Source organism: Carcharhinus amblyrhynchos, unplaced genomic scaffold (assembly GCF_965287045.1).
Source record: "Carcharhinus amblyrhynchos unplaced genomic scaffold, sCarAmb.v2.hapA scaffold_39, whole genome shotgun sequence".
Lineage (NCBI taxonomy): Eukaryota > Metazoa > Chordata > Chondrichthyes > Carcharhiniformes > Carcharhinidae > Carcharhinus > Carcharhinus amblyrhynchos.
In genome coordinates, this window is record NW_027649780.1 from 3,563,459 (window position 1) to 3,588,892 (window position 25,434).

A 25,434-nucleotide genomic window follows, 5' to 3' on the forward strand; every position below is an offset into this window, starting at 1 on the left:
CCCGCACATCTTTGGACTGTGGGAGGAAACCGGAGTGCCCGGAGGAAACCCATGCAGACACGAGGAAGATGTGCAACCTCCATACAGACAGTGACCCAAGCCGAGAATCGAAGCCAGGACCCTGGAGCTGTGAAGCAGCAGTGCTAACCACTGTGCTACCTAATGTAATTACGTTATATACAATTCAGAAATAATGCGGAGATGCTTCATCCGATTAAACCCGTTTTGTAAAATCCATATGAAATCAATTGCATGAATGAATATATGTTTACATTGAAAACTATATCGGGATGTTATACCCAATACTTCCGGCCATTGGGCCAGGGAAACGTTGTTACTGAAAGCAAAATGTACATGGATTCCACAGCAACTCCTTCTTCAAATGGGGATTGGACAATGACTTGAAAGGGAGACAAATCAGCCTCATGAAATGAGAGGAGGAAATTGAAATGAGAACATAGAACAGTGCAGCAGAGCAAAAGGCTCTTTGGCCCATCAAGCCCGCACCAATGTATCAGTTTGGTACTTGTCATAAAATAATTGGCATCGGCATGATGGGTCGAAGGGTCTTTTATTGTTCTCTGCCATTGGCAACTATTTTCACTCATTCTTGGATCAAAATGTCTACAGCTTTCCCAATGAGTGTTGCAACATTTCAAAAGGGTCTCATGGAAACCAGTAGTTTCTGTCGTGTAGCGGTGATTGTATTCACCTCACACATGCGATGTCCTTAGTTCAAAACCGTGACGGACTGTTATTATTGTTTGCTCATTAAGGTTGAGGGAAGTTTACACAATTTAAATTTGCTGCTGAACATTATCCGAAACTCGATATTAAAGCAATGTTGTATTTGCTATGACTTCAGCGTTCAAATCTTTCAGTAAAGTCAGAGATCTTGTGTTTTTCTGACGCGATGAGAGGAAAAAAAGATGTTCTGGTTTTGACACCGTGGACATATCAGCAACTCATTCAGTTCACAAGAGAATTTAATGGCTTTGCTCATGCAGACTAACAAACTTAATCACCACCTGAACCATGTCCCAAAGTATTGTGCGCTCAAAAAGGCAAGTGAAACTGTAACTGAACTAGAGGAAATGGCACACATTGCGGGAATCATTATTCTTCAGAGTAAAGAAATAGGGAAAACCACACTGATAGTTGAGTAAATCAGGAATAAGAACATACATAAGAAATAGGAGCAGGAGTAGGCCATCTAGCCCTTCGGGCCTGCCCCGCCATTCAATAAGATCATGGCTGATCTGAAGTGGATCAGATCCACTTTTCCCCTTTCTCCCCATAACCCTTAATCCCCTTACTTATCAGAAACCTATCTACACGTGACTTAAATATATTCAGTGAGGCAGCCTCCACCACTTCAACGGGCAGAGAATTCCAGAGATTCACCACCCTTATCAGTGCGGATCTACTGGACTATTCTATAGCTGAACGGGATTTAGACGCCTGAGTGTTTCACACACAGAATAAAGAGGGGCCAAGTATAACTCACACATCATTCTTAAATCTCTTCCCTTTAAAGACTCCTGATTCTGTTTAAAAGCTGATTGTGGTGAATCTCAATTAAACGCCATGGCATGTGTATTGCCCAGCGAATCGATTTCTTTTGTTGGGCAGTCATGTTTGCAATTCAGTGTTGTCTATTCCAGAGATATTTCATTCAGAATAAAGAGATATGCAATTAATAAAAATATATTAATATTCAACATTGAACAGCGAACAAATACTGGGTAGAACTAGAAATTATTCGAAGGAAGATAAAAATGTGGCATTAATGATTGAGCAGAAGTCATTTCTCCCTTAGACATTTGCCAGATGACAGCTTTTAAATGTTAGAGTTCAAAGTAAGTTGAGAAATCAGGTTGAAAGAAAGGGTTTTTGTCCTCTATTAAGTGACATGGGCTCTCAGTGTAACCATTAGAACCTGCAGCGACACAGTCGAGTTGAACATTGTGGTCAGGCCAATTGGCGGCACTGTACTATCAGTTGTTTCTGTAGTGTAGTGGTTATCACGTTCGCCTCACACGCGAAAGGTCCCCAGTTCGAAACTGGGCAGAAACATTCACTGAAGTTTTTCATTTCGTGTGAGGGAAGTTTTGTATGCTCGCAGTAAAATCAGAAATGCTCTATTTTAAGACGCAATGAGGAAACAAAGGTTTGTACTTTGACACCGTGCGCATATCAGCAGTTTGTTCAGTCCACAACAGGATTTAATGGGTTTATAAGTGCAGACTAACATAGTTAATCGCCATCTGAAACATGTGTAGTAGTAGTGTGTGCTCATAAAGACAAACACAAGTGAAACTGCAACGGAACTAGAGGAAATGGCGCACATTTCCTGGAAGCGTATTTTAAAAATTGTTCTTCATAATAAAGAAATGGGGGAAAAATCACTCAGGCTGATGAGTAAATCAAAACTCAGTGTAGATCTTTTGGACTTTCCGAGAGATGATCAGGGTTTAGGCGCCAGAATGTTTCACACACAGAGCAAAGAGGATCAAGTATAACTAGCAAATCATTATTAAATCTTTTCCCGTTAAAGATATTTGATATTGTTTATGTTGCAACTGTACACAACTCTGGTGCGGCCGCACTTGGAGTATTGTGTGCAGTTCTGGTCCCCACATTACAGGAAGGATGTGGAGGCTTTGGAGAGGGTGCAGAGGAGGTTTACCAGCATGTTGCCTGGTATGGAGGGGAGGTCCTATGAGGAGAGACTGAGGGATTTGGGGTTGTTTTCGCTGGAAAGAAGGCGGCTAAGAGGGGATCTTATTGAAACATATAAGATGATTAGAGGTTTAGATAGGGTGGATAGTGATAGCCTTTTTCCTCTGATGGAAAAATCTAGCACGAGGGGGCATGGCTTTAAATTAAGGGGGGGTAGTTATAGGACGGATGTCAGGGGTAGGTTCTTTACCCAGAGGGTGGTGAGGGATTGGAATGCCCTGCCTGCTGCAGTTGTAAATGCGCCTAGTTTGGGGGCGTTTAAGAGATCCGTGGATAGGTTTATGGACGAAAAGGGATTGGTTTAGGTTAGTGGGTCACTGTTGTTGTTTTTTTTTAACTGGTCAGCGCAACATCGTGGGCCGAAGGGCCTGTTCTGCACTGTAATGTTCTATGTTCTCTATGTTCTATGTTAAAAGCTGCATGTCTCAAATAAGCACCATGGGATTTGTATTACCCAGTGACTCGATTTCTTTTATTGGTCAGTCATGTTTGCAATTCAACGTTGCATATTCCCGAGATATTCAACTCCGAATGAAGATGTATGTATTAAATAGTTGCGTTAATATTGAATATCGAATAACGAAACACGTGTTGAGTTACTAGACAACGTTTCGATTTTGGATGAGCCTTCATCAGAGCCAGGAGCAAAGAAAATCAGATAAGATTTATGTGAAGGGGGTGCTGTAAGTGGACAAAGGAATTGGTGTGAAAAGTGTTAATCAGAATGGTAGAGCAGAGGGATAGATGGTTTGTCCTGAATGGAGAGGGAAGGGTGGGTGGGTGCGGTCAATAAGGACAGCAGGAATGAAGAAGTTGAAAAATGGAATTTCGAAAGAAGTATGATCAAATGGATGAATGAGATGAAAAGAATAAACAAAATGTAATAAAATAAATGGAAATGGGGTGAAGATGGAGGGGAGAGTTATGCTCTGAAGTTGTTGAACTCAATGTTCAGTCTGGAAGGCTGTAAAGTGCCCGAACAGAACCTGAGGTCCTGTTCCTCTAATTTGCATTGGGGTTCACTGGAACATTGCAGAAGACCAAGGACGGACATGTGGGCAGGAGAGCAGGGTGGTGTGTTAAAGTGGCAAGTGATAGGGAGGTCTGGGTCCTGCTTGCAGACGGACTGAAGGTGTCCAACAAAGTGGTCACCCAATTTGTGTTTGGTCTGTCCGGTGTAGAGTAGACTGGATTGGTAGCAGCAAATTGAATAGGACAGATTGAAAAAAGGTGCCTGTGAAGCCCTGCTTCACCTGAAAGGGGTGTTTCAAACCCGGGAGGCGAACAAGGAGGAGGTAAAGCGGCAGGGTGTTGCACCTTTTACTATTGCATGAGAAGGTGCCATGGGTAGGGAATAGGATGTTGGGTGGGATGGAGGAATGGACCAGGGTATCCCAGAGAGAATGAACTTGTGGAATGCTGGGAGGCGGGGGGGGCAGTGATTGAGGGGAGGATGTGTTGGGTAGTGGCATCGTGCTGCAATTGGCATCAATGGCAGAGGATGATCCTTTGAATGCGGTGGCTGCTCTGGTGAAAAGTGAAGACAAAGGGAACCCTGTCCTGGTTCTGGGAGGGAGGGGAGGGAATGGGAGGAGTGGCCGGGAGATGGGTCAGACATGGTCAAGAGTCCTGTCAACAACAGTGGGTGGAAAACCACAACTGGTGAAGAAGGAAGACATTTCCTGAACACTATTTAGGAAAGTGGTATCATCAGAACAGATGCATTGGAGGTGAAAGAATGGAGAGAATTGGATGGAGCCCTTTCAGGATGTGGGGTGTGAAGAGGTGCAGTCAAGATAACTGTGGGAGTTGGTGGACTTGTAATGGATACTGCTGGATAGTCTAACCATGAGAACCTGCAGCAGCACAGCAGAGTTGAACCTTGCAGACAGGTCAATTGGCTGCACCTAACTGCTGGTTGTTTCTCTAGTGCAGTGGTTGTCATGTTTGCCCAACAGGTGAGATGTCCCTACTTCAAATCCAAACAGAAATTTTATCATTTAAGGAAGTATGCACGATTTCGGTTATTTGCTGAACATTATCCAATTCTCAATGTTGCAGCTATATTGTCTTTCTTTTGACCTCGGTCTCAAATGTTTTCAGGAAAATCAGACATGCTGCATAATGCAGGAAAGTTGCAGGAAAGAAATGTTTGCATTTTAACACCGTTCATGTATTCACAACTTGTTCAATCCATAAGTTTATACATGTAGACTAACATAGTTAATCACCATCTGAAGCATGTCTAATAGTTTATGAGTGTGTGCTCATAAAGACAGACACTAGTGATACTGTAACTGAACTAGAGGAAGTGGTGCACATTTGCACAGAAACATCTTTATAAAATCCATTTTCATAATAAAGATATAAGGATAAATAAAGATATCTATGGCTTGGTGGGTATAGATGTGATTGGCGCAACTTGTGGGCCGAAGGGCCTGTTTGTGCTGTAGTGTTCTGTGTTCTATGCAAACCATTAATGCTGATGAGGAAATCGCGGCTCAGTGCAGATCTACTGGACTTTCCTATAGATGAATGGGATTTAGGCGCCAGAATATTTCACACCCAGAATAAACCAACTGATCATTCTTAAATCTCTTCCCACTAAAGATTTGATTTTGTTTATAAATTGACTGTGGTTAATCTCAAAGAAGCATCATGGGGTGTGCATTAACCAGCAATTCGATCTGTTTCGTTGGTCAGTCATATTTGCAATTCAATGCTGCATATGTCAGAGGTATTGAATTCAGAATGAGGAGATGCATAATAAATAAATGCATTGATGTTAAATGTTGAATAATGAAACAAATATCTAGTAAAATAGATTGAGAATGATGCATTTGCCAGAGTGGTTCATTTTCAGTTTATGTTTTAGATTCCAGCATCCACAGTTTTTCGCATTTATTTATTCACTCTGGCCTGGGCCTCAAGTTCGTTCACGGGTGATCAGAAACATTGGATTTTCATGAGAAGAAAAATATGGTGTGTGGGAGGAAACAGGAGCACCTGGAGAGTGTGCAGACACCTCACAGTCACTCAAGCTGAGAAAAGAACCTGAGTCCCTGCTGCTGAAATGGCTGTCCTCAGAAAGAATGTGGGCAGTTATTAGCAGATTTTCCCTGGTTTCTGTAGCTATGGCTCATCTTTCATTCCCTCACCCTGCAGTATAAATATCTCCCACTTTCTTTTTGCTTTAACAAAGTGTCATCTAGACCCAATATTGCAAATATCAGATGATTCCATCTTTGTGCTGGGCAAACGTGCTCCATTTGGACAGAAGGTGAAGAGTCGGAACAGATGTGCCCCTAACAAAGATGGCGACGATGTGGAGGCGGGGCTTTGGGCGGTGCACGCAGCACGCTGAGGTTGTTGGGACCGCACATGCGCATTGCAGAGGGTGTGATTTGTCGTAGGAAGCGCTCGGCTTCTTCCTCGGATCGGAATCAGATTTGAAAGGCGGGGGGAGGCAGTTAACGGTCGGCGGCGTTGCTATGGCTGCAGGGGCGGGGCTTGCCAACTGCACGCGCTTGCACAACCTGAGCGGCGGCGGTAGCAGCAGGTGCGGAGGCCGCGCGGGGAGCCGGGGGCTCGAGTAGGAGGCAAGCCGGGCTAGCCCGCCTCTCCCGCGGGGAGGCCACCGCACCCTGACCCGGGGGATGTGCACCAACCCAAAACTTCCCACCCCCGGGTTTTTCAAGCCTCTTTTACCCCTCATCGAGCTTCTCAGCACAAAGCAGCCCCTTAAATTGCCCAGAAATCACTCAGACCCAACTTGGCATCTTTCCCCCAGGTCATGACCATGAGATGCCATCTTGGTTTCAGCCCCTCCACCTGATCAGGTGCCAACTGCAGTGGTGGTTGGAGAAACGATTGCTTATTTCCAGAGCCGGGGTGCTGCACTGGATCTCTCTCAATGTTCCGCAGTGTTTGTTTCCAAGATACAATTTGGTACATCTGGTGATTTGGCACTTTGTCCCTAAATGGAGGGCCAGGTATTGGCGCCCTGACTATCAGTTGACACTAGTCCACTCCTGCGGCCGTCCATTCCCGTGGCAGTTGGGCACACGCAATGGCAGTGTGTGTCTGAGGTTTGCCCAAGCTTTATACCACGCTGACACTATTGTCACTACATTGTTCCCTCAACAGACAGACTCCCTCTTTAAAGAAGGTCTTGAAAGGGTGACCAATTTTTGTTTTCTGTTTCTCATAGGAGCCGTGATCAAACAGAGCGGCCAGGACATCTCCCCATGCCGTCGCATATTCGGATAAACAGCTGCCGGACATCTGCGTCCAAGAAACAGACCGGATCCGAGTTGAGAAAGTAAGTTAGATTTGAATGTGTCCTTGGTATGTGGCTGACAATGCCTGGGTTCGTCCATAGTGGCGAAGTGCCTTGCTAGACCATAGCAGCCTGTGTGATAAAGGGACTTATTGTGTTAATCATTACTCCCAAGCCTGGGGATGAGATCAGTACATGGACTCCCCAAACCGATTCCCTTTACTGATACCCTGCTCACTTTCTGTTTTCAGCACTGCTGCGACATCGCCTTGGGCCCACTGAAACAGCTGCCCATGAATCTGTTCATCATGTACATGGCTGGCAACACCATCTCCATCCACCCTACCATGATGGTGTGCATGATGGCCTGGAGATCCATATCGACCTTGACGTCCATGTCATCAAGTGAGCGTTGTATTGAATCTGCAGCTGAGAAGCCCATTCACTGTGGTCCATGTAGGTACCAATGTCATAGGCAGGACATAGAAGAAGGTTAGTATGAGGACCTAGGTAACACATTCTGAAGCAGGACCTCAACGTTCATAACGTGGATAATTACCTTAACTACTTACATAGAACATTACAGCGCAGAACAGGCCCTTCGGCCCACGATGTTGCGCCAACCAGTAACAAAAACAATGACCCACTAGCCTATACCAATCCCTTTTCGTCCATAAACCTATCCAGAGATCTCTTAAACACCCCCAAACTAGACGCATTTACAACTGCAGCAGGCAGGGCATTCCAATCCCTCACCACCCGCTGGGTAAAGAACCTACCCCTGACATCCGTCCTGTAGCTACCCCCCCTTAATTTAAAGCCATGCCCCCTCGTGCTAGCTTTCTCCATCCGAGGAAAAAGGCTATCACTATCCACCCTATCTAAACCTCTAATCATCTTATATGTTTCAATAAGATCCCCTCTTAGCCGCCTTCTTTCCAATGAAAACAACCCTAAATCCCTCAGTCTCTCCTCATAGGACCCCCCCACCATACCAGGCAACATCCTAGTAAACCTCCTCTGCACCCTCTCCAACGCCTCCACATCCTTCTTGTAATGCGGGGACCAGAACTGCACACAGTACTCCAAGTGCGGCCACACTTACGAATTGTCTTAGGACAAATCCGATCAGAGAGATGAATGAGTGACTCAAAGACTGGTGTGGGCAGGGGAGGGGGGGTTCTGGTTCATGGGGCACTGACACCAGTACCGTGGAAAACATTTTAAAACTAAATAGTAGACAGGGAATCAAATTTTGGGCAAGGAATCAAAAATTTATATAAATAACTGGATGAAGGGATGGTTGGCAAATTTGCCGATGACACAAAGATAGATGGGAAAGTAAATTGTGATGACGTACGGAGGGTTCAAAACGACAGAAACGTTAAGTGAGTGGGAAGTAACTGACAAATGGAGTAGAATGTGGATAAATGTGAGATTGTTCATTTCAGCAGGAAGAATGAAAAAGAAGCATTTTGTCTAAATGGTGAGAGGTTGCAGAGCTCAGAAATCCAGAGGCATTCTGGATGTTCTATTACATAAATCACAACATATGCAAGTACAGCATATAATTAGGATAATAGAATGTTATTATTCGTTATGAAGGGAATTAAATACAGAATCAGGGAGGTTATGCTTCAGTTGTACAGACCACTAGTGAGGCCACATCTGGAGTACTGTGCACAGTATTGGTCACCTTGTTTAAGGAAGGGTGTAAGTTTGCTGGAGACAGTTCAGAGAAGGTTCACAAGACCAATATCTGAAATGATACATTGATGCCGGTGTTTGACTGGGGTATGCACCGTTAAGAAGTCTCACACCACCAGGTTAAAGACCAACAGGTTTCTTTGGAATCCTTCCTCACCGGAGGAAGGGCAGTGCTCCGAAAGCTCGTGATGAGCATCCAAATGAACCCATTGGACGTTGACCTAGTGACGTGAGACTTCTTGAAATGGATGGGCTGTTTGATGAGGAATGGTTGGACAGACTAGGAGTGTATCCGCTGGAGTTTAGAAGACTAAGTGGCGGTTTGATCCTGTAGGGTCTTAATAGGGGTGAGAGGATGTTTCCTCTTGTGGGATAATCTAGAACTAGGGGTCACGGATTTTAAAACTAAAGCGTCACCCATTTAAAGTAGAAGTGGGAATTTTTCCCCAAGTGTTGTGAGTCAAAGAACAAAGAACAGCCCAGGAAACAGGCCCTTCAGCCCAACAAGCCCGCACTGCCATTTTAACATTACCAGTCCCCCCTCCACCCATGACCCTTATCTATGCTTATGGCATTCCACATTGAGGGAAAACTAATTTAGGGACAATTTATTACTTCCAATCAGCCTAATAGCAGATCTTTGGGGTGTGGGAGGAAACCGGAGCACTCGGAGAAAACCCACGCAAGCACGGGGAGAATGCGCAAACTTCCACAGACACTGGCCCAAATCCATGTGTCTGCACAGCAAACAGTGATAGTCACTGAGCTGTCGTGTTGCCCAGCATCTGGTCCAGTTTAAGCGTACACTAATGATATGAAGTACTAGGCTACTCTCGAACATCCAAGAGCAGCCCTTGTATGACCCATCACGTGTATGCCCCTCGTTGGACAACAAGGCGGACTGACTTTGGAAGTCTCTTCCTGAAAAAGTGTAGAAGAAGAGGCTTTGAATATTTTAAGGTTTAGGTAGTTAGATCCTTGGTAAGCAAGGGGGTGAAAGGTTATTGGAGGTCTGCAGGATGAAGATTTGAGGTTACTATCAGATCAGAGAGTAAAGACCAATTCTGCTGAATCTCTCCTCATTGCACAGTTCTGTCAGCCCAGGAGGCAGTCAGGTAAATGTTTGTTACTTGTCCTCTGGGGCAATTCTCTGGGTAAGGAGACCTGAACTCTGCAGAGTGTTCCAGTATCTTCATCTCTACAAGTAACTACCTCTGTGTAGTTTTTTTCCTATAACTGTCCCTGCCTACCGAATGATCCTGAGTTCATCCAGTTCCAGCTCCCGTTCCCTAACATGGTCTTCAAGGAGCTGGAATTGGGTGCACTTCCTGCAGGTGTACTCAGCTGGGACATTAATGGTGTTCCTCACGTCATAGATCCCACAGGAGGAACATTGCACTGCCTGCACTGCCATCCCTGCTAACTTCCCTTACTGAGAAGCAAAAGAGAAAAGCTGCTCCTGCTCGGTCCTCCAGCCCTCATTCACTCCGATTGGTTGGAGGACCAGCCGCTCCCTTTCGGTCCTCCAGTCCTGCCCCCTCTTCCTATTGGTCCGGAGCTACCATCAATCAGTGCCTGGGCATTGTGATGTGGAGCATGCGCAGTGTCAAAGCTGTCCTTGGCACTTGTTTGTCCCGGAGAAGCAGAGTCAGCGTTTGGCAGTGGCTGGGAGGGTCTGGAAACACTTTGTGAATCCGCTTCAGACTCATTGTCAGCTCCCTGGTTTGCAGCTGCGGGGCTTCTCCCTCCCGGGAACAGGGCCCAGGTCAACGGCTCCATCCTGGCTCAGCCACTGGAGGATGGTTCACATCAGAGGATGGGGGAGGGGGACAATAAATAAGAGGTTACACTTTGGAGAAGAACAGGTAATGTTGAGGAAGTGGAAAGACTGCAGAAGGAACTGGAAAGACTAGGAGAGTGGTCAAAGATGTGGCAGATGGAATGCAATGTGGAAAGTGCGATCTTATGCTCTGGTAGGAAGAATATAAGCGTAGACTATTTTCTAAATGGGAAAAGATTTTGGAAATCTAAAGCACAAAGGGGCTTGGGAGTTTTGGTTCAGGACTCTCATCGTTAATGTGCAGGTTCAGTTGGACAAATTCAATGTCATCATTTCTAGGTGGCTATAATACAAGAGCAAGGATGTACTGTTGAGGATGTATAAGGCTCTGCTCAGACCCCATTTGGAATATTGTAAGCAGCTTTCGATACCAAAGGAAGAATGTGCTGGCTTTGAACTGGGTCCAGAGGACGTTCACAAGAATGATCCCAGGAATGAAGGGTTTGTCATCTGAGAAGTGGTTGAGGAGTCTGGATCTATACTCGATGGAGTTCAGAAGGATGAAGCTTACAGAATACTGTGAGGCTTAGATAGAGTGAATGTGGAGAGGATGTTTCCACTAGTAGGAGAGATGAGAACTCGAGGGCACAATCTCAGAGTGGAGGCCTGCTCCTTTAAAACTGAGGTGGCACAGTGGTTATCATTGCTGCCTCAGGACCGAGGGGTCTGGATCCCATTCTGGCCTCAAGTTTCTCCCCACAGTCCAACGATGTGCGGGTTAGATTGATTGGCTGTGCTAAAATTGAACCTAATGTCGGGGAGACTAACAGGGTAAATGTATGGGGTTGTGGGAATTGGTTTGGGTGGAATTGTGGTCAGTACAAACTCGATGTGCTGAATAGCCTCCTTCTGTACTGTGGGGATTCTATGAGATAAGGAGGAATTTCTTCACCCAGACGGGGGGTGAATCTGTGGAACTCATTGCCACAGAGGCCTGTGGAAGTCAGGTCATTGAGTGTCTTTAAGGCAGAGTTAGATAGGTTCTTCATCAAGAAAGTGATCTTGGGTTACGAAGAGAATGCAGGAGAATAGGGATGAGAAACACATCATGATTGAATGGTGGAGTAGACTTGATGGACCAAATGGCCGAATATTTTATATCTTACGGTCTTATAGTCTCATACCAATGAGGACTCTGATATCTGGGAAACTATTAACTCGTGTCACAGTGGTTGGCACTACTGCCTCACAGTGCCAGGCACTCTAGTTCAATTCCAGACTGTCTGCGTGGAGTTTGCAAGTTTGGCTTGTGTCTGTGTGGGTTTCCTTCGGATGCTCCAGTTTCCTCCTCTACTCCAATGTTGTGATGGTTCGGTTGTTGCGGAGCGATGTGTCTCAAGCTACAAGGCCTGGAAACAGACGAGTGACCTGTTCCAGAAGTAACTCGCTGTGGAAACAGCCAGATGTCTGCATTAGTGCGTCACTAGGTATAGGAAGAGATTTGGAAAACGTGATTGCTTTGGATTGATGCTCCCCACCATTCACTATCTTTTTGTAGTGAGTGTTTGCTAAACATGGAGTGCAGCGATTCAAGAAGACAGCTCATGGGCAATGAGTGATGGACAATAAATGCTGGCCAGTCAGTGACGGCCATGCCTCACAAATGAATAAAAAAAAGTTAAATTGATCATGCATGGGCTTAAAAGATTCTCCAGCTCTCCCTTCACTTGCATCTATCTTGTGTATAATTCTTATTAAGAATTCTGTCAATTGTCCTAATGCAAATCCCTTTTCCTTTAATTTAATTCCCTCGGACCACGATCTTAATTGTTTCAAATGCACTTGTTTATGGAGCATGTCTTAATGATTTGGAAAAAGTGACACACTCTTTTGGCCCCATTAACTGCTGTATAATCTGTTGTCCAGTAGCTGAACAAATCTGGGTGTGTCCTTCAGGAGAAGTTCACCAAGCACTTCTGTATGTATGTTAGTTACTCCACAAGTAACAAATCATATCTGCGGGCTCACTCTGTCGTTATAATATCATGTCACATGCTCCATCTGATAAAAGCCATTCCTAGCCATTCAGGTGATCCTATCTGAAAATTAAATCGAGTCAGTCTCCACATCTTTGCTTGCCTGAATTGTTCCAGTGAATTGGTTTGCAGCCCTACTTATAAACGCAGTCTTCTTTAGAAATAAATGTTCAAATGCAAAGATGCAAATACATCCGAGAGAAGCTCTCCATTTTTTTTTTCACACAGAGGGTGGTGAGTGTCTGGAACAAGCTGCCAGAAGTAGTAATAGAGGCGGGTACAATTTTGCATTTCAAAATGCATTTAAATAGTTACATGGGTAAGATGGTATAGAGGGATATGGGCCAAATGCGGCCAGTTGGTCCCAGTCTAGGGGTTTAAAAAAAGGCGGCAATGGACAACTTGAGCAGAAGGGCCTGTTTCCATACTGTAAACTCTATCAGTCTATGACTGTAATATGAGCCTAATTTACATTTTTGATTCACTAGAATTTACATCATTACCAGATCTGTTACTTTGAATTACACCCAGAGTGAGTTATTCCAAATCCCATTTGCTGCTGTGGTTTCCCTATCTTTTCCCCAATCTTCAGTCCCTTTTTTCATTCAATCAGACAGATCTGAATTACTATCTGACCTCCCTGATCAGCCATGGGGAAACTGTACTCTCCAATTCAATATTCCCATAACATCTCTAAAACAATTGAACCATTGCCATTTCAGTCCAGAAATCCCTTTGTTTTCTTTGTTCTTCACGTTAACCCATTACAAAGTGCTGGAAATTTCAAATCAATCCCAAATTTGTTGTTGCGCTCACTGGTTTTGTTTCTGTTCAGTTTACTTATCCCCAAAAAACTCTTTTTGATACCCAGGAACCATGACATTTTTCCATTAGTTTTTGTCAGTACTTGAGTGCTCTGAAATAGCAGCTCATCAATATATTACATCAGTACATTTTATCAATCCCAGTGTCATAAACAATTATACCCAAGCTTGCTGGTTTTCAGTTTTTTTTATATATCACAGGCAGAAGCAAGCACTTCAGAAGTAATTTCCATATCTCCTGTGTTCAAACATTTGCCTGAATGATTAAGGGCAAGTCGTTGAAAGCTAAAGTCTTTATTCCAAATGTTTGATATATGCAGAAAAGCTTCTGAATTTGTATAAATTTCTGGAAGACTTGCTGCAAAGGCAGTGACACCGGAAACCAAATCAGCTTTTAGAAATATAAGAATCCATTTGACTGGGGGAAGAGTTCTTTATTTATTCATTTATCAAATGTTTGCATTGCTGGCTACACTAGCATTTATCCCTACCTGCCATTGAGAAGGTGGTGGGGAGCTGCCTTCTTGAACTGCTGCAGTCCTTGAAGTGTACACACACTGCAGGGAGGGAGTTTCCGGATTTAACCCCGTGACAGTGAAGGAACAGCAATATATTTCCAAGTCTGAATGATGGATGAGCTGGAGTAGAACCTCCACATTGGGGTATTTCTAGTATCTGCTGCTCTTGTCCTAGATAGTAGTGGCCGTGTATTATGTGCTGACTCTCTGTTTCACTTAGTGCTTCTGATTCTCACTTTTGGTTTCCTCTTACTTCCTTACTCTTTCTGTTTCACTCTTGGCCCCTTCCTCTTTCTGTCTCTGTGTCTATTTGTCTTCCAATGTTTCGTCCCTCACTGTTTCTGTCTCTGTTTCACAGAATCACAGAATCCTGCAGTGCAGAAAAGGCCCCTTGGTCCATCCAGTCTGCACCCACGCATAAAATGCGCCCACCTTACCCCACTTGCCAGCATTTCGTTCATAACCTTGAATGGTGCTAAGTACTGATCCAGGTACTTTTTAAAGGATGTGAGTCTTCCCGCTTTCACCACCCTCCCGGGCAATGCATTCCAGACCGTCACCACCCTCTGAGTAAAACGTTTTTCCTCAAATCCCTTCAAACCTCCCAGTCTTCACTTTTAACTTGTCCCCCTTGTACCTGACTCTTCAATTAAAGGGAGCAGCTGCTCCCCATCCACACTGTTCATGACTCTCATAATTTTGAACACCTCAATCAGGTCGCCCCCCCCAATCTTCTTTGCTCCAACGAAAACAACTTAAGCCTATCCGACATCTCTTTGTCACTAAAATATTCCATCCCAGGAGCATCCTGGTGAATCTCCTCTGCATCCCTTCCAATGCGATCATGTCTTTCCTATAATGTGGAGACCAGAACTGCACACAGTACTCCAGCTGTGGCCTCACTGAAGATCTATACAACTCCATCATGACCTCTCACTTTTTTAAATCTATGCCTCGATAGATAAAGCGAATGTGCCACGTGCCTTTATTACCATTATATTTACCAGTCTTTCCATCTCTTTGTTTCTCTTCTCGCTTTTTTCTGCCACCCTCTCTTCCTGCTGCTCTCTCGCTCGCTTTCCCTGCCCCCTCTCTCTCTTTCTCTTCCTCTCTCTCTCGCTCCCTGCGTCTCTCTTCCTCTCCAAGCAGAGAAGTATAAACGATCAAAAGAGCTGATCCAGGCGGAGAAGTATAAACTCCCAAAAGAGCAAAGGTATAACTGTGCAACCCTACATGATGATACTCCCGATCACATGGTGACTGGGTAAAATCTATAAACCCTCCTAAAAAGCAAATTTATAAAAGTGCGACTCTACATGGATGATACTCTGACCACATGTTGACTGGGTGAAATCCATAATCCCCAGCCCCCTCCCAAAAAAATAGCAAAGCTATATAAGTGCAACTCTACAATCCTCATACCAAACCCATAAACCATCCAAATAAGTGGGAATGTCCCTACACCAAATTGATCTGCCCCAATGACAATCCGGCATACACTTCCCGAATCCACACCACGATGCCTTGCCCACCACAACATAAAACACCCACAAACAATAAAAAAGTCACCCCATCCCACCAGCTCTGGGAGGGCCCCACCCCATGCACTCGAACAGACACACAGGAGACAAAAGCGTCAAGAAAGGGTGGAGCAACAAACCATCATTTGGCCATAAGAACGTAAGAAATAGGAGCAGGAGTAGGCCATCTAGCCCTTCGAGCCTGCCCCGCCATTCAATAAAATCATGGCTGATCTGAAGTGGATCAGTTCCACTTTCCCGCTTTCTCCCCATAACCCTTAATTCCCTTGTCTGTCAAAAGTCTATCTACCCGTGACTTAAATATATTTAGCGAGGTAGCCTCCACCACTTCAATGGGCAGAGAATTCCAGAGATTCACCACCCTTTGAGTGAAGAAGTTCCTCCTCAACTCCGATCTAAACTGCCCCTCCCCCCCCAACCCCCTTATCTTGAGGCTGTGCCCTTTAGTCCTGCTGTCCTTTCTGAGCGGGAAGAATCTCTCTACCTCTACCCTATCCATCGCTTTCATTAGCTTATACGTCTCTATAAGATCCCCCCTCATCCTTCTAAACTCCAACGAGTACAGACCCAGTCTATTTCGTCTCTCTTCATAGTCCAACCCCTTCATCTCTGGTATCAGCCTAGTGAACCTCCTCTGCACTCCTTCCAAGGCCAAAATATCCTTGCGCAAGTGCGGCGACCAAAACTGCACACACTACTCCAGCTGCGGCTTCACCAGTGCCCTGTACAGTTGCAGCAAGACCTCCCTGCTTTTATATTCAATCCCCCTCGCTATAAAGGCCAGCATCCCATTCGCCTTCTTGATCACCTGCTGCACCTGTAGACTGGATTTTTGCGACTCATGCACAAGGACCCTCAGGTCCCTCTGCACCGTAGCATGCTGCAGCTTTTTGCCCTTTAAATAGTAATCCCTCCTACTATTATTTCTGCCAAAGTGGATAACCTCACACTTGCTAACATTGTACTCCATCTGCCAGGTCCTCGCCCACTCGCTCAGCCTATCCAGATCCCTCTGTAGACTTTTCACACCCTCCACACAATTTGCTTTTCCACTCATCTTTGTGTCATCAGCAAATTTTGTTACCCTACACTCAGCCCCCTCCTCCAGATCATCTGTATGAATGGTAAATAGCTGAGGCCCCAGCACTGATCCCTGTGGCACTCCACTAGTCACCAACCACCAATCAGAATAGCACCCATTGGTACCAACTCTCTACCTTCTATTAGACAACCAATCCTCTGTCCACGCTAACACCTTACCCCAACTCCATGCCCCCTAACCTTCTGAAGCAACCTTTTGTGTGGCACCTTATCAAACGCCTTTTGAAAATCAAGAAACACCACATCCACCGGTTCCCCTCTGTCTACCACAATCTACCCACCGACTTCCCAATCAGCAAACCCCCAGAACGTTCATCCCTCCACCTGACCCCTTAACACCCCCCACCACTCCCAGTAGTCCATCCATTACCACCTCAATGGCCCACCCACGAAACAAAAAATTATTTTTTCTCCCCCAAATCCCTCTCTGAAAAAAAACAGAGTCTGACCCAGCAACACATGCAAAACCTCCCCATCTAAGAAACATCACCCTGCCCCCCTCCACACAAAAAGAAACAACTCTCCAGCACACACAATATTCGGGACGTCCACCCCAGCAGATGAAAACACGTTAGCATCCAAACTAGAAGCCTCCTAACACCTCCACCCAACCACGTAAACATGACAGAAGCAGACCATCACACTTCTTTTCCCCCACACAAGAAAAAGCTAACACGGATAATAACATATATGTAAGAAGAAAAAGGTCCTGAAGGGAAGAAGACAACAAGCCGTAGAATAAAGGCAAGTCATCACGGGGAGGAACAAGGATTGGACGTGAACTGAAAAATAAGTGGCAGAGAACGACTCTCCCTGTCCGACCCCAAACATCTCTCTTTCTCCGCCTAACTCTCTCTTCGTCTCTCTCTCTCTCTTTCTTCGTCTCTCTCTCTCTCTCTCTTCGTCTCTCTCTCTCTCTCTCTCTTCGTCTCTCTCTCTCTCTCTCTTCGTCTCTCTCTCTCTCTCTCTTCGTCTCTCTCTCTCTCTCTCTTCGTCTCTCTCTCTCTCTCTTCGTCTCTCTCTCTCTCTCTCTTCGTCTCTCTCTCTCTCTCTCTTCGTCTCTCTCTCTCTCTCTCTTCGTCTCTCTCTCTCTCTCTCTTTGTCTCTCTCTCTCTCTCTCTCTCTCTCTTCGTCTCTCTCTCTCCCTGCACTCTTTCTTTCTCCCTGCTTCTCTCTCTCTCTCTCCCCCCCCCCGCCTCTTTCTCTCTCCCTCCCTGCCTCTCTATGTCACTCTTTCTCTCTGCTTCTTTCTCTGTCCCTGGCTCTCTCTTTCTCTCTCCATGCCTCTCTCTCTCTGTGCCCCTTTCTCCCTGTGTCCCTGTGTCTCTCCCTCTCCCTCTTTTCCCCTCCCTTCTCTCTCTCTCTTTCGCTCTCTCTCTCTTTCTTTCCCTGCCCCTGCCCCCTCTCTCTGTCTCTCCCTGCCTGTCTCTCTCCCTCCAATTCTCTCCTCTCTCTCTTCCTACATTTCTCCCCTCTCTCTTTCTCTTCCCGCCCCCTTTCTCTCTTCCTCTCCACCCTTGCCTCTCTCTCTCTCTCTCTCTCTCTCTCCCCCTGCCTCTCTCTCTCTCACTCCTGGCCTCTTTCTCTCTCTCCCTGCCTCTCTGTTTCTGTCTCTGTCTGTCATTCTGTCCCCCTGCCTCTCTCTTTCTCCCTACCTCTCTCTCTTTCTCTCTGCCTCTCACTTTTTCCCTGCCCCTCCCCCCTCTCTCTCTCTCCGCCTACCTCTCTCTGGCTCCCTGCCACTCCCTCTCTCTCTCTCTAACTCTCTCTCTTGCTTCCCTCTCTCCCTGCCCCCCTCTCTCTCTCTTTCTCTCTCTCTCTCTCTCTCTCTCTCTCTCTCCCTGCCCCCCTCTCTCTCTGTTTCTCTCTGCCTCTCTCCCTGCCCCACTCTCTCCCTGTCTCTTTCTCTCTCTCTCTGCCCCTATCTCTCCCTGCCTCTCTCTCTTTCCCTGTTTCACTCTCTCTCAGCCTCTCTTTTTTTTTCTGTCCTCCGTTTCTCTTTTCCTCTCTGTTTTTTTTTCTCTCTCTCTCTCTGTTACTGTCTCTGTTTTTTGGCCTCCACTGTGGGGTTTATTTTGATCCTTTGGGTGTTGCCAGATCACAACATTTTTCGGGAAGTGAACAATTCTCAGATATTATCAGAAGATTGTTGACTCAACTATTCTTGCATCCACCCGTTGATCCTTGCACTGAGCGGATTCAATTCATCAGCAGTCTGTGAAGATTCTCTCAGCCTCGTCTCTTCCCCATCTCTCTGCAACTTCTAATCCGCAGCAATCAACCAATGGATCCAGTGTATAGGAATCTATGGGGCGCCCTGATCCTGCTGTCACTGTGGAGTGGTGAGTGAGGGAGGGAAAGAGCGAAGGAGGGTGAGTGCGATGGAGGATGAGTGTGACGGAGGGTGACTACGATGGAGGGTGACTGTGATGAAGAGTGTCTACGATGGAGGGTGACGGTGATGGCGGGTGACTGATGGTGGGTGGAGGGTGAGTGCAGAGGAAGGACGAACAGAGTGGTGAAGACATTCAGCATGCTTGGTTTCATGGATCAAACCATTGAATACAGGAGTTGGGACGTCTTGGTGAAGTTGCATAAGACATTGGTAAGGCCACGCTTGGAATACTGTGTATAGTTCTGGTCACCCTATTACTCAAGGAGATTAGAAGTGCAGAAAAGGCATACTAGGATGCTACCGGGACTTAATGGTTTGAGTTATAAGAGGCTGGATAGGTTGGGGCATTTTTCCCTGGAGTGTAGGGGGACTTAGGGGTGAGAATATGGGTCTATAAGATAATGAGGGGCATAGGTCAGTTAGATGGTCAACATCTTTTCCTAGAGGTAGGGGAAAACCAGTGCAAAGATTTAAGGTGAGAAGGGAGAGAGATACAAAAGGGGCAACTTTTTTCACCGAGGATGATGAGAGTCTGAAACAAGCTGCCAGAGGTAGTAGTTGAGGCGGGTACAATTTTGTAGTTGAAAAAAAAGACTTCTATGGGTAAGATGGGTATAGAGCAAAATAGACTAAACACAGGTGATTGGGACTAGTTTAGTGGTTCAAATAAAGGGGGTGGCATGGACAAGTTGGACCAAAGGGCCGGTTTCCATATAAACCTCTATGACTCTAGACTGGGGGAGAGGCCGGTGGGGGGGGATGCGGTTTGAGGGAGGGAGGGAAAGGGTGGGGTGAGGGAGGGGTGAGTGCGGGGAAGGTTGGTGGAGGGGGTGAGGGTAGGTGAGGGCAGAGGGGCAAGAGTCTGGGTGAGAGTGGGGAGAGAGGATAAGGGCGAGAGTGCGGAGAAGCTCGAGTGTGTGGTATAGGATGAGAGGGAAGGAGAAACTATAATAGGGAGAGGGTGTGAGTGTGTGAGGGAGCACCAGGGTGAGTGAGTGTGTGTGGGGGAGAAGAACGTTGAGCCTGAAGGATGGTGTGAGGGAGGGTGCTTGAGGGAGAAGGATGGGGCGAATGTGGCGGAGGCGGTGAGTATCAGGGAGAACACACATGAGGAAGTGGGGGTGACAGAAGGTATATGAGGGAAGGAGAGGATATAAGTGGGAGAAGGTGTGAACTTGGATATGAGTGAGGGCGAGTGAGAGTGTAAGTGAAGGTGCGTGAGGAACAGTGCGTGAGTGGAGGAGGGAGAATGGGTGAACAAGAGGGGGTGAGAGAAAAGGCGGGAGGGTGTGAAAAAGGTGTGTGAGGGGGTGAGGGAGGTGGGGTGAGAGTCTGTGAGCGAGAGAGTATGAGGGGGATGTGGTGAGCATGTGATGGAGGGTGCTTATAGATTAGTGGGTGAGAGGGGTTGTGTGTGTGTGAGGGGTGAGGGAGGGCCTGAGAGTGAGGCATTCAAGGACAGGCAGTCCAAAGCTTTTGCATTTTTCTATATGACCTTTTCTACTGTCTGATCAAATGCTATTTACTCCCCTTTTCCTGAAATCCCTTTGATGAAAAAGAAACTTCTCTCAGTCTCAATTTGAAAATCAGATTTGGTGGCCTCATTTGTTTGTTGTAGAAATATTTCGCATGTCTGCCTCTCACTGTCACAGAATACCCTCTAACCCTGACCTTCTCAGTCAGATACTCAGAAACTGATCGCCCCTCCCCTCCACCCCCCATATCCTTTCATCCCTTTTAGCCCCATGAGCTATATCTAATATCTTCTTGAAATCATACAACATGCCTCTTTGCTGTGGTAGTGAATTTCACAGATCCACCAGTCTCTGGGTGAAGATACTTCTCCTCACCTCAGTCTTAAACAATTTACCTCTTTTTCTCAAACTATGGCAGCTAGTCTTGGATTCCCCCACCATCAGGAGCGTTGTGGATCTACCCTGTCTAATGTTGTTAGAACTTAATAAGTTTCTGTGATCCCCTTTCACTATTCTAAGCTTCAGTGAATATAAGCCTAACTGAGTCTCTTCTCAAATGACGGACCTGTCATCCCAGGAATGAACCTGTTAAACCTCTGCTGCTTCCCTTCTATCGGTTCCTCAGATAAGGACAACAAAACTGCACACACTGTTCCAGATATGGCTTCACCAAAGCCCTGTAAAATTGCAATAAAACATGGCTATCCCGACACTGTCATCCTCTCGCTATGAAGGCCAAGATGTTATTTTCCTCTTTTCCTGCCTGCTGTACCTGTGTGCTTACTTTCGACAACTGATGCACGAAGACACAAAGGTCTCGCTGAGAATCCGCCGCTTTCAATTTACACCATTCATATAATAATTTCCCTTCCTATTATTGCCACTAAAGTGGAAAATCTCACATTTGTTCACATTACACTGCCATGTGTATGCCCAATCATTCAGCCTGTCCAAATCACGTTAAACAATCCCTGTATCCTCCTTGCAGCTCACTCTCCCACCTTACTTTGTCATCTGCAAATTGGAGATAATTCATTTCGTTCCCTCTTCTGAATCATCAATCTATAGTGTGAACATTTGGGGCCCCAGCACAGATCCGTACGGTATCCCAGTAGCTGCCAATCAGAAAAAGACCCATTTGTGTCAACTCTTTGCTTCCTGTCTGCAAACCAGTTTTCTATCCACCTCAAGACATTACCTTGTTAAAAGCCTTCTGAAAGTCCAAATAAACCACATCCACCACTACTTCTTTTCTGATTACATTCTCAAATAATGTCAATAGATTCATCAAGCAAGCTTTCAAGTCTAGTTTATTTATTAGTCACAAATAAGGCTAACATTAACATTGCAATGCGTTACTGTGAAATTCCTCTGGTTGCCACATTTCAACGCCTGTTCAGGTCAATAAACCTAACCAGCACATCCTTCAGACTGTGGGACTGTGGTTGGTTGGTGGAAAAGGTTAAGGCTCATGGGATACAAGGACAGGAGTCTAGATGGATTGAGAACTGGCTTGGTAACAGGAGACAGAGAGTAGTAGTGGAAGGGTCTTTTTCTAGCTGGAGGCCTGTAACTAGTGGTGTGCCGCAGGGCTCTGTACTGGGACCTTTGCTATTTGTAATATACATAAATGACTTGGAAGAGGGAGTAAGTGGTGTGATCAGCAAGTTTGCAGATGACATGAAGATGGCTGGACTTGCTGATAGTGAGGAGCAGTGTCAGGCAATACAGCAGGATATAGATAGGCTGCTATATTGGGCAGAGAAATGGCAGATGGAATTTAATCCAGATAAACGTGAGGTGATGCATTTCGGAAGAAATAATGTAGGGGGGAGTTATGGTAGGCCTATTAAGAGTATAGAAATGCAGAGGGACCTAGGGGTACAAGTAGACAAGTCCTTGAAGGTGGCAGTACAGGTGGAGAAGGTGGTGAAGAAGGCTTATGGTATGCTTGCCTTTATAGGAAGGGGTATAGAGTATAAAAGCTGGCATCTAATGTTGCAGTTGTATAGAACATTGGTTAGACCGCATTTGGAGTACTGCGTCCAGTTCTGGTCGCCTTACTACCGGAAGGACGTGGAGACCCTGGAGAGAGTGCAGAGGAGGTTTACCAGGATGCTGCCTGGTATGGAAGGACTATGAGGAGAGATTGGGCAAATTGGGGCTGTTCTCCTTAGAAAGACAGAGAATGAGGGGAGATTTAATAGAGGTGTATAAGATTATGAAGGGTATAGATAGAGTGAACAGTGGTAAGCTTTTTCCTAGGTTGAATACAAAAATTATGAGGGGCCATGGGCTTAAGGTGAGAGGGGCGAGGTATAATTCAGATGTTAGAGGAAGGTTTTTCACACAGAGGGTTGTGGGGGACTGGAATGCACTGCCAAGTAGGGTGGTGGAGGCAGGCACGCTAGAGTTGTTTAAGGTTTACTTAGATAGGCACATGAGCGGAATAGAGATGGAGGGATACAGGAGACTGTTCTAAGTAAGGATCCAGAGCCTTGGGACGTCCCTGGGAATCAGTTGATTCCTATGGACCTTCCAACATATTTTATGGCTCACTTGTCTTTCTTCTGAGCTTCTGGGGATTCCGTGAATGTCTGTATAAGCTGTGCATGTTTATTGATGTCTTCTTTTAATCCACAGGTGAATCGGTCCGCCTTGTTGACCAACAAGGGGCATACACGCGGTGGGTCGTGCGAGAGCTGCTCTTAGATGTTGCTTCGAGAGTTGCCTAGTGCTTCACATCGTTAGTGTGTGCTTAAACTGGACCATCTGACGGGCAACATGACAGCTCAGTGACTATCACTGTTTGCTGTGCAGATACATGGATTTGGGCCAGTGTCTGCGGGAGTTTGCACATTCTCCCCGTGCTTGCGTGGGTTTTCTCCCACACACCAAAAACGTGCTCTTAGGCTGATTGGTGGTAACAAATTGTCCCTAAATTAATCGTTCCTCAATCTGGTTATAATTCCTTTATTGTGGAGTCCAATAGGCGTAGACAAAGGTCATAGGTAGAGGAGGGCACTCACAATGTTAAAATGGCGGCGTGGGCTCGTTGGGCCGAAGGGCCTCTTTCCTGTGGTGTGTTGTTCTTTGTTCTTTGAAACCGGAGCACCCAGAAGAAACCACGCAAACGCAGGTTCGAGCGTGCAATCTCCACACAAGCAATGACCCAAACTAGAAATCGAACCCGGATTCCTGGCTTTGTGAGGTACTAGTGCTGGCCACAGTTCCACAGTGCCACCCAGTGAAGGGGAACGAGAGAATATGGCCAGTAAAACTCGGAGGAAGTGCAGGCAGGGTATGGTTGCTAATCGAAGAGGGCCTGGTGGATTGAACAACATTTGTTTCGATGCAAGGAGTGTAACAAAGAACTTAAACTTGGATTAGTAATTAGAATTATGACATCATTGCCATTCCAGAGATTTGGTTAAGGGAAGGACAGGATTGGCAGCTTAACTTTCCAGGATACAGATGTTCAGTGGGATAGAGGGAGATCTAAAAGGGGTGGGGGAGTTGCAGTATTAGTTAAGGAGAATGTCACATCTGTACTGCAGGAGGTCACCTCAGGGGGCTCATGTAATGGAGGCAATATGGGCCGTGCTCAGGAATAGGAAGCATGTAGCCACAATGTTAGGAGTTTACTATAGGACTTCCAACAACCAGCGGGAGGTAGAGGAACAGATATGTAGGCAGATTTTGGTAAGGTGTAAAAGTGGCAAGATTGTTGTGATGGGAGATGTCAACGTCCCCTATATTGCTTGGGATTCAATTAGTGCTCGGGATGTGGATGAGGCAGAGTTTGTGATGAGCATCGAAGAGGGCTTCTGGAAGTAGTATGTAGATCGTCCAACTATGGGAGGGGCCATATTGGGGAATGAGCCTGGCCAACTGATCGACGTTTGAGTGGGGGAACAGTTTGGGAACAGTTACCACAATTCAGTAACATTTAACGGATAGATGTAAGTATTGTCCTGAATTGAAGGTGTTAAACTGGGGGCAAGGCTAATTACAACAAAATTAGGCAGGAACTAAAGAATGTAGTTTGAGCGAATGTAGTTTGAGGGCAAATCAACATCTGGCATGTGGGAGCTTTCAAGTGTAAGTTAATAGGAATTCAGGACTGGCACATTTCTGTAAGGATGAAGGATAAGTATGGCAAGTTTCGGGAACCTTGGATAACAAGAGATATTTTGAGCCTGGTCAAAGAGAAAAAATGAAGCCTCTGGTTTCTATGGCTATGACTGGTCTTTCATTCCCTCATCATACTGTTTAAGTATCTTTCACTTTCTATGCTTTTTAATTTTGACTAAGGATCATCTGGACTCGAAACATCAGCTCTTTTCTCACCTTACAAATGCAGCCAAACCTGCTGAGATTCACATTCCTTCCAAGGTGAAGGATATGTATCGGATAATGAGAGATATAGTGAGCCTGGTCAAATAGAAAAAGGAAGCCCTAGTTTCTGTGGTTATGATTCATCTTTACTTTCCTCACCCTCTACTATAAATATCTTGCGCTTTATTTGCTGTTTAGCTTCGATGAATGGTCGTCTGGATTTAAAACGTCAAGTCTTTTTTTCTCCTTACAGATACTTCTAGGCTTGTTGAGCTTATTCATCATTCTTTTCTTTTGATTGAAGAAAAAAGGAAGTATTTGTCAAGGCTACGTGTCTGGGAAGATATGAGCAAGTGTGGAATGTGAGGAAAGTAGAAAGAAATTTGAGCAAGGAGGAAGGAGGGCTAAAAGGGACGATGAAAGATAATTTGCCAGCAGGAATAGGGAAAACGCTTTCAGTACATACTTTAAGAGCATGGGGGTAGCCAAGGAGAGTATAAGAGAGTGAATCTAAGCATGGAGCCAGAGGAAATGGGCAAGGTATTACTTCACAACAGTATTCACCAAAGAGGACTTGATGGATGATGAGTCTGGGAAAGAGTGTACTGATAGTTTGGGGCACATTGAGATAAAAAATGAGGAGGTATTGGTGTTTTGAGAAGCATTAAAATAGACAAGTCACCAGGGCTTGATGGGAA

General features: G+C 45.6%; 1 protein-coding gene and 1 non-coding gene across 4 annotated transcripts in view; both read left to right on the forward strand.

The window, feature by feature from the left end:
* Positions 1-2,003: 2,003 nt before the first annotated feature.
* On the forward strand, positions 2,004-2,076 carry trnav-cac (transfer RNA valine (anticodon CAC)). Its single transcript has one exon. It is a non-coding gene; the product is annotated as a tRNA-Val (tRNA).
* A 4,045-nt stretch (positions 2,077-6,121) lies between these two features.
* The window catches only part of LOC145363606 (uncharacterized), a 30,172-nt gene continuing 10,859 nt past the window's right edge, over positions 6,122-25,434 (forward strand). Inside the window, exons 1-3 of one of the 3 annotated variants that reach the window (XM_080218790.1) lie at positions 6,122-6,139; positions 6,953-7,063; positions 7,273-7,426. In XM_080218790.1, the coding sequence (XP_080074916.1) occupies positions 7,315-7,426 (112 nt within the window). In that variant the 5' untranslated portion in view covers positions 6,122-6,139; positions 6,953-7,063; positions 7,273-7,314. Of the gene's footprint in view, positions 6,140-6,242; positions 6,302-6,952; positions 7,064-7,272; positions 7,427-18,421; positions 18,871-25,434 lie in introns of those variants that run through there. The other 2 variants (XM_080218789.1, XM_080218791.1) reach the window with 2 other exon arrangements.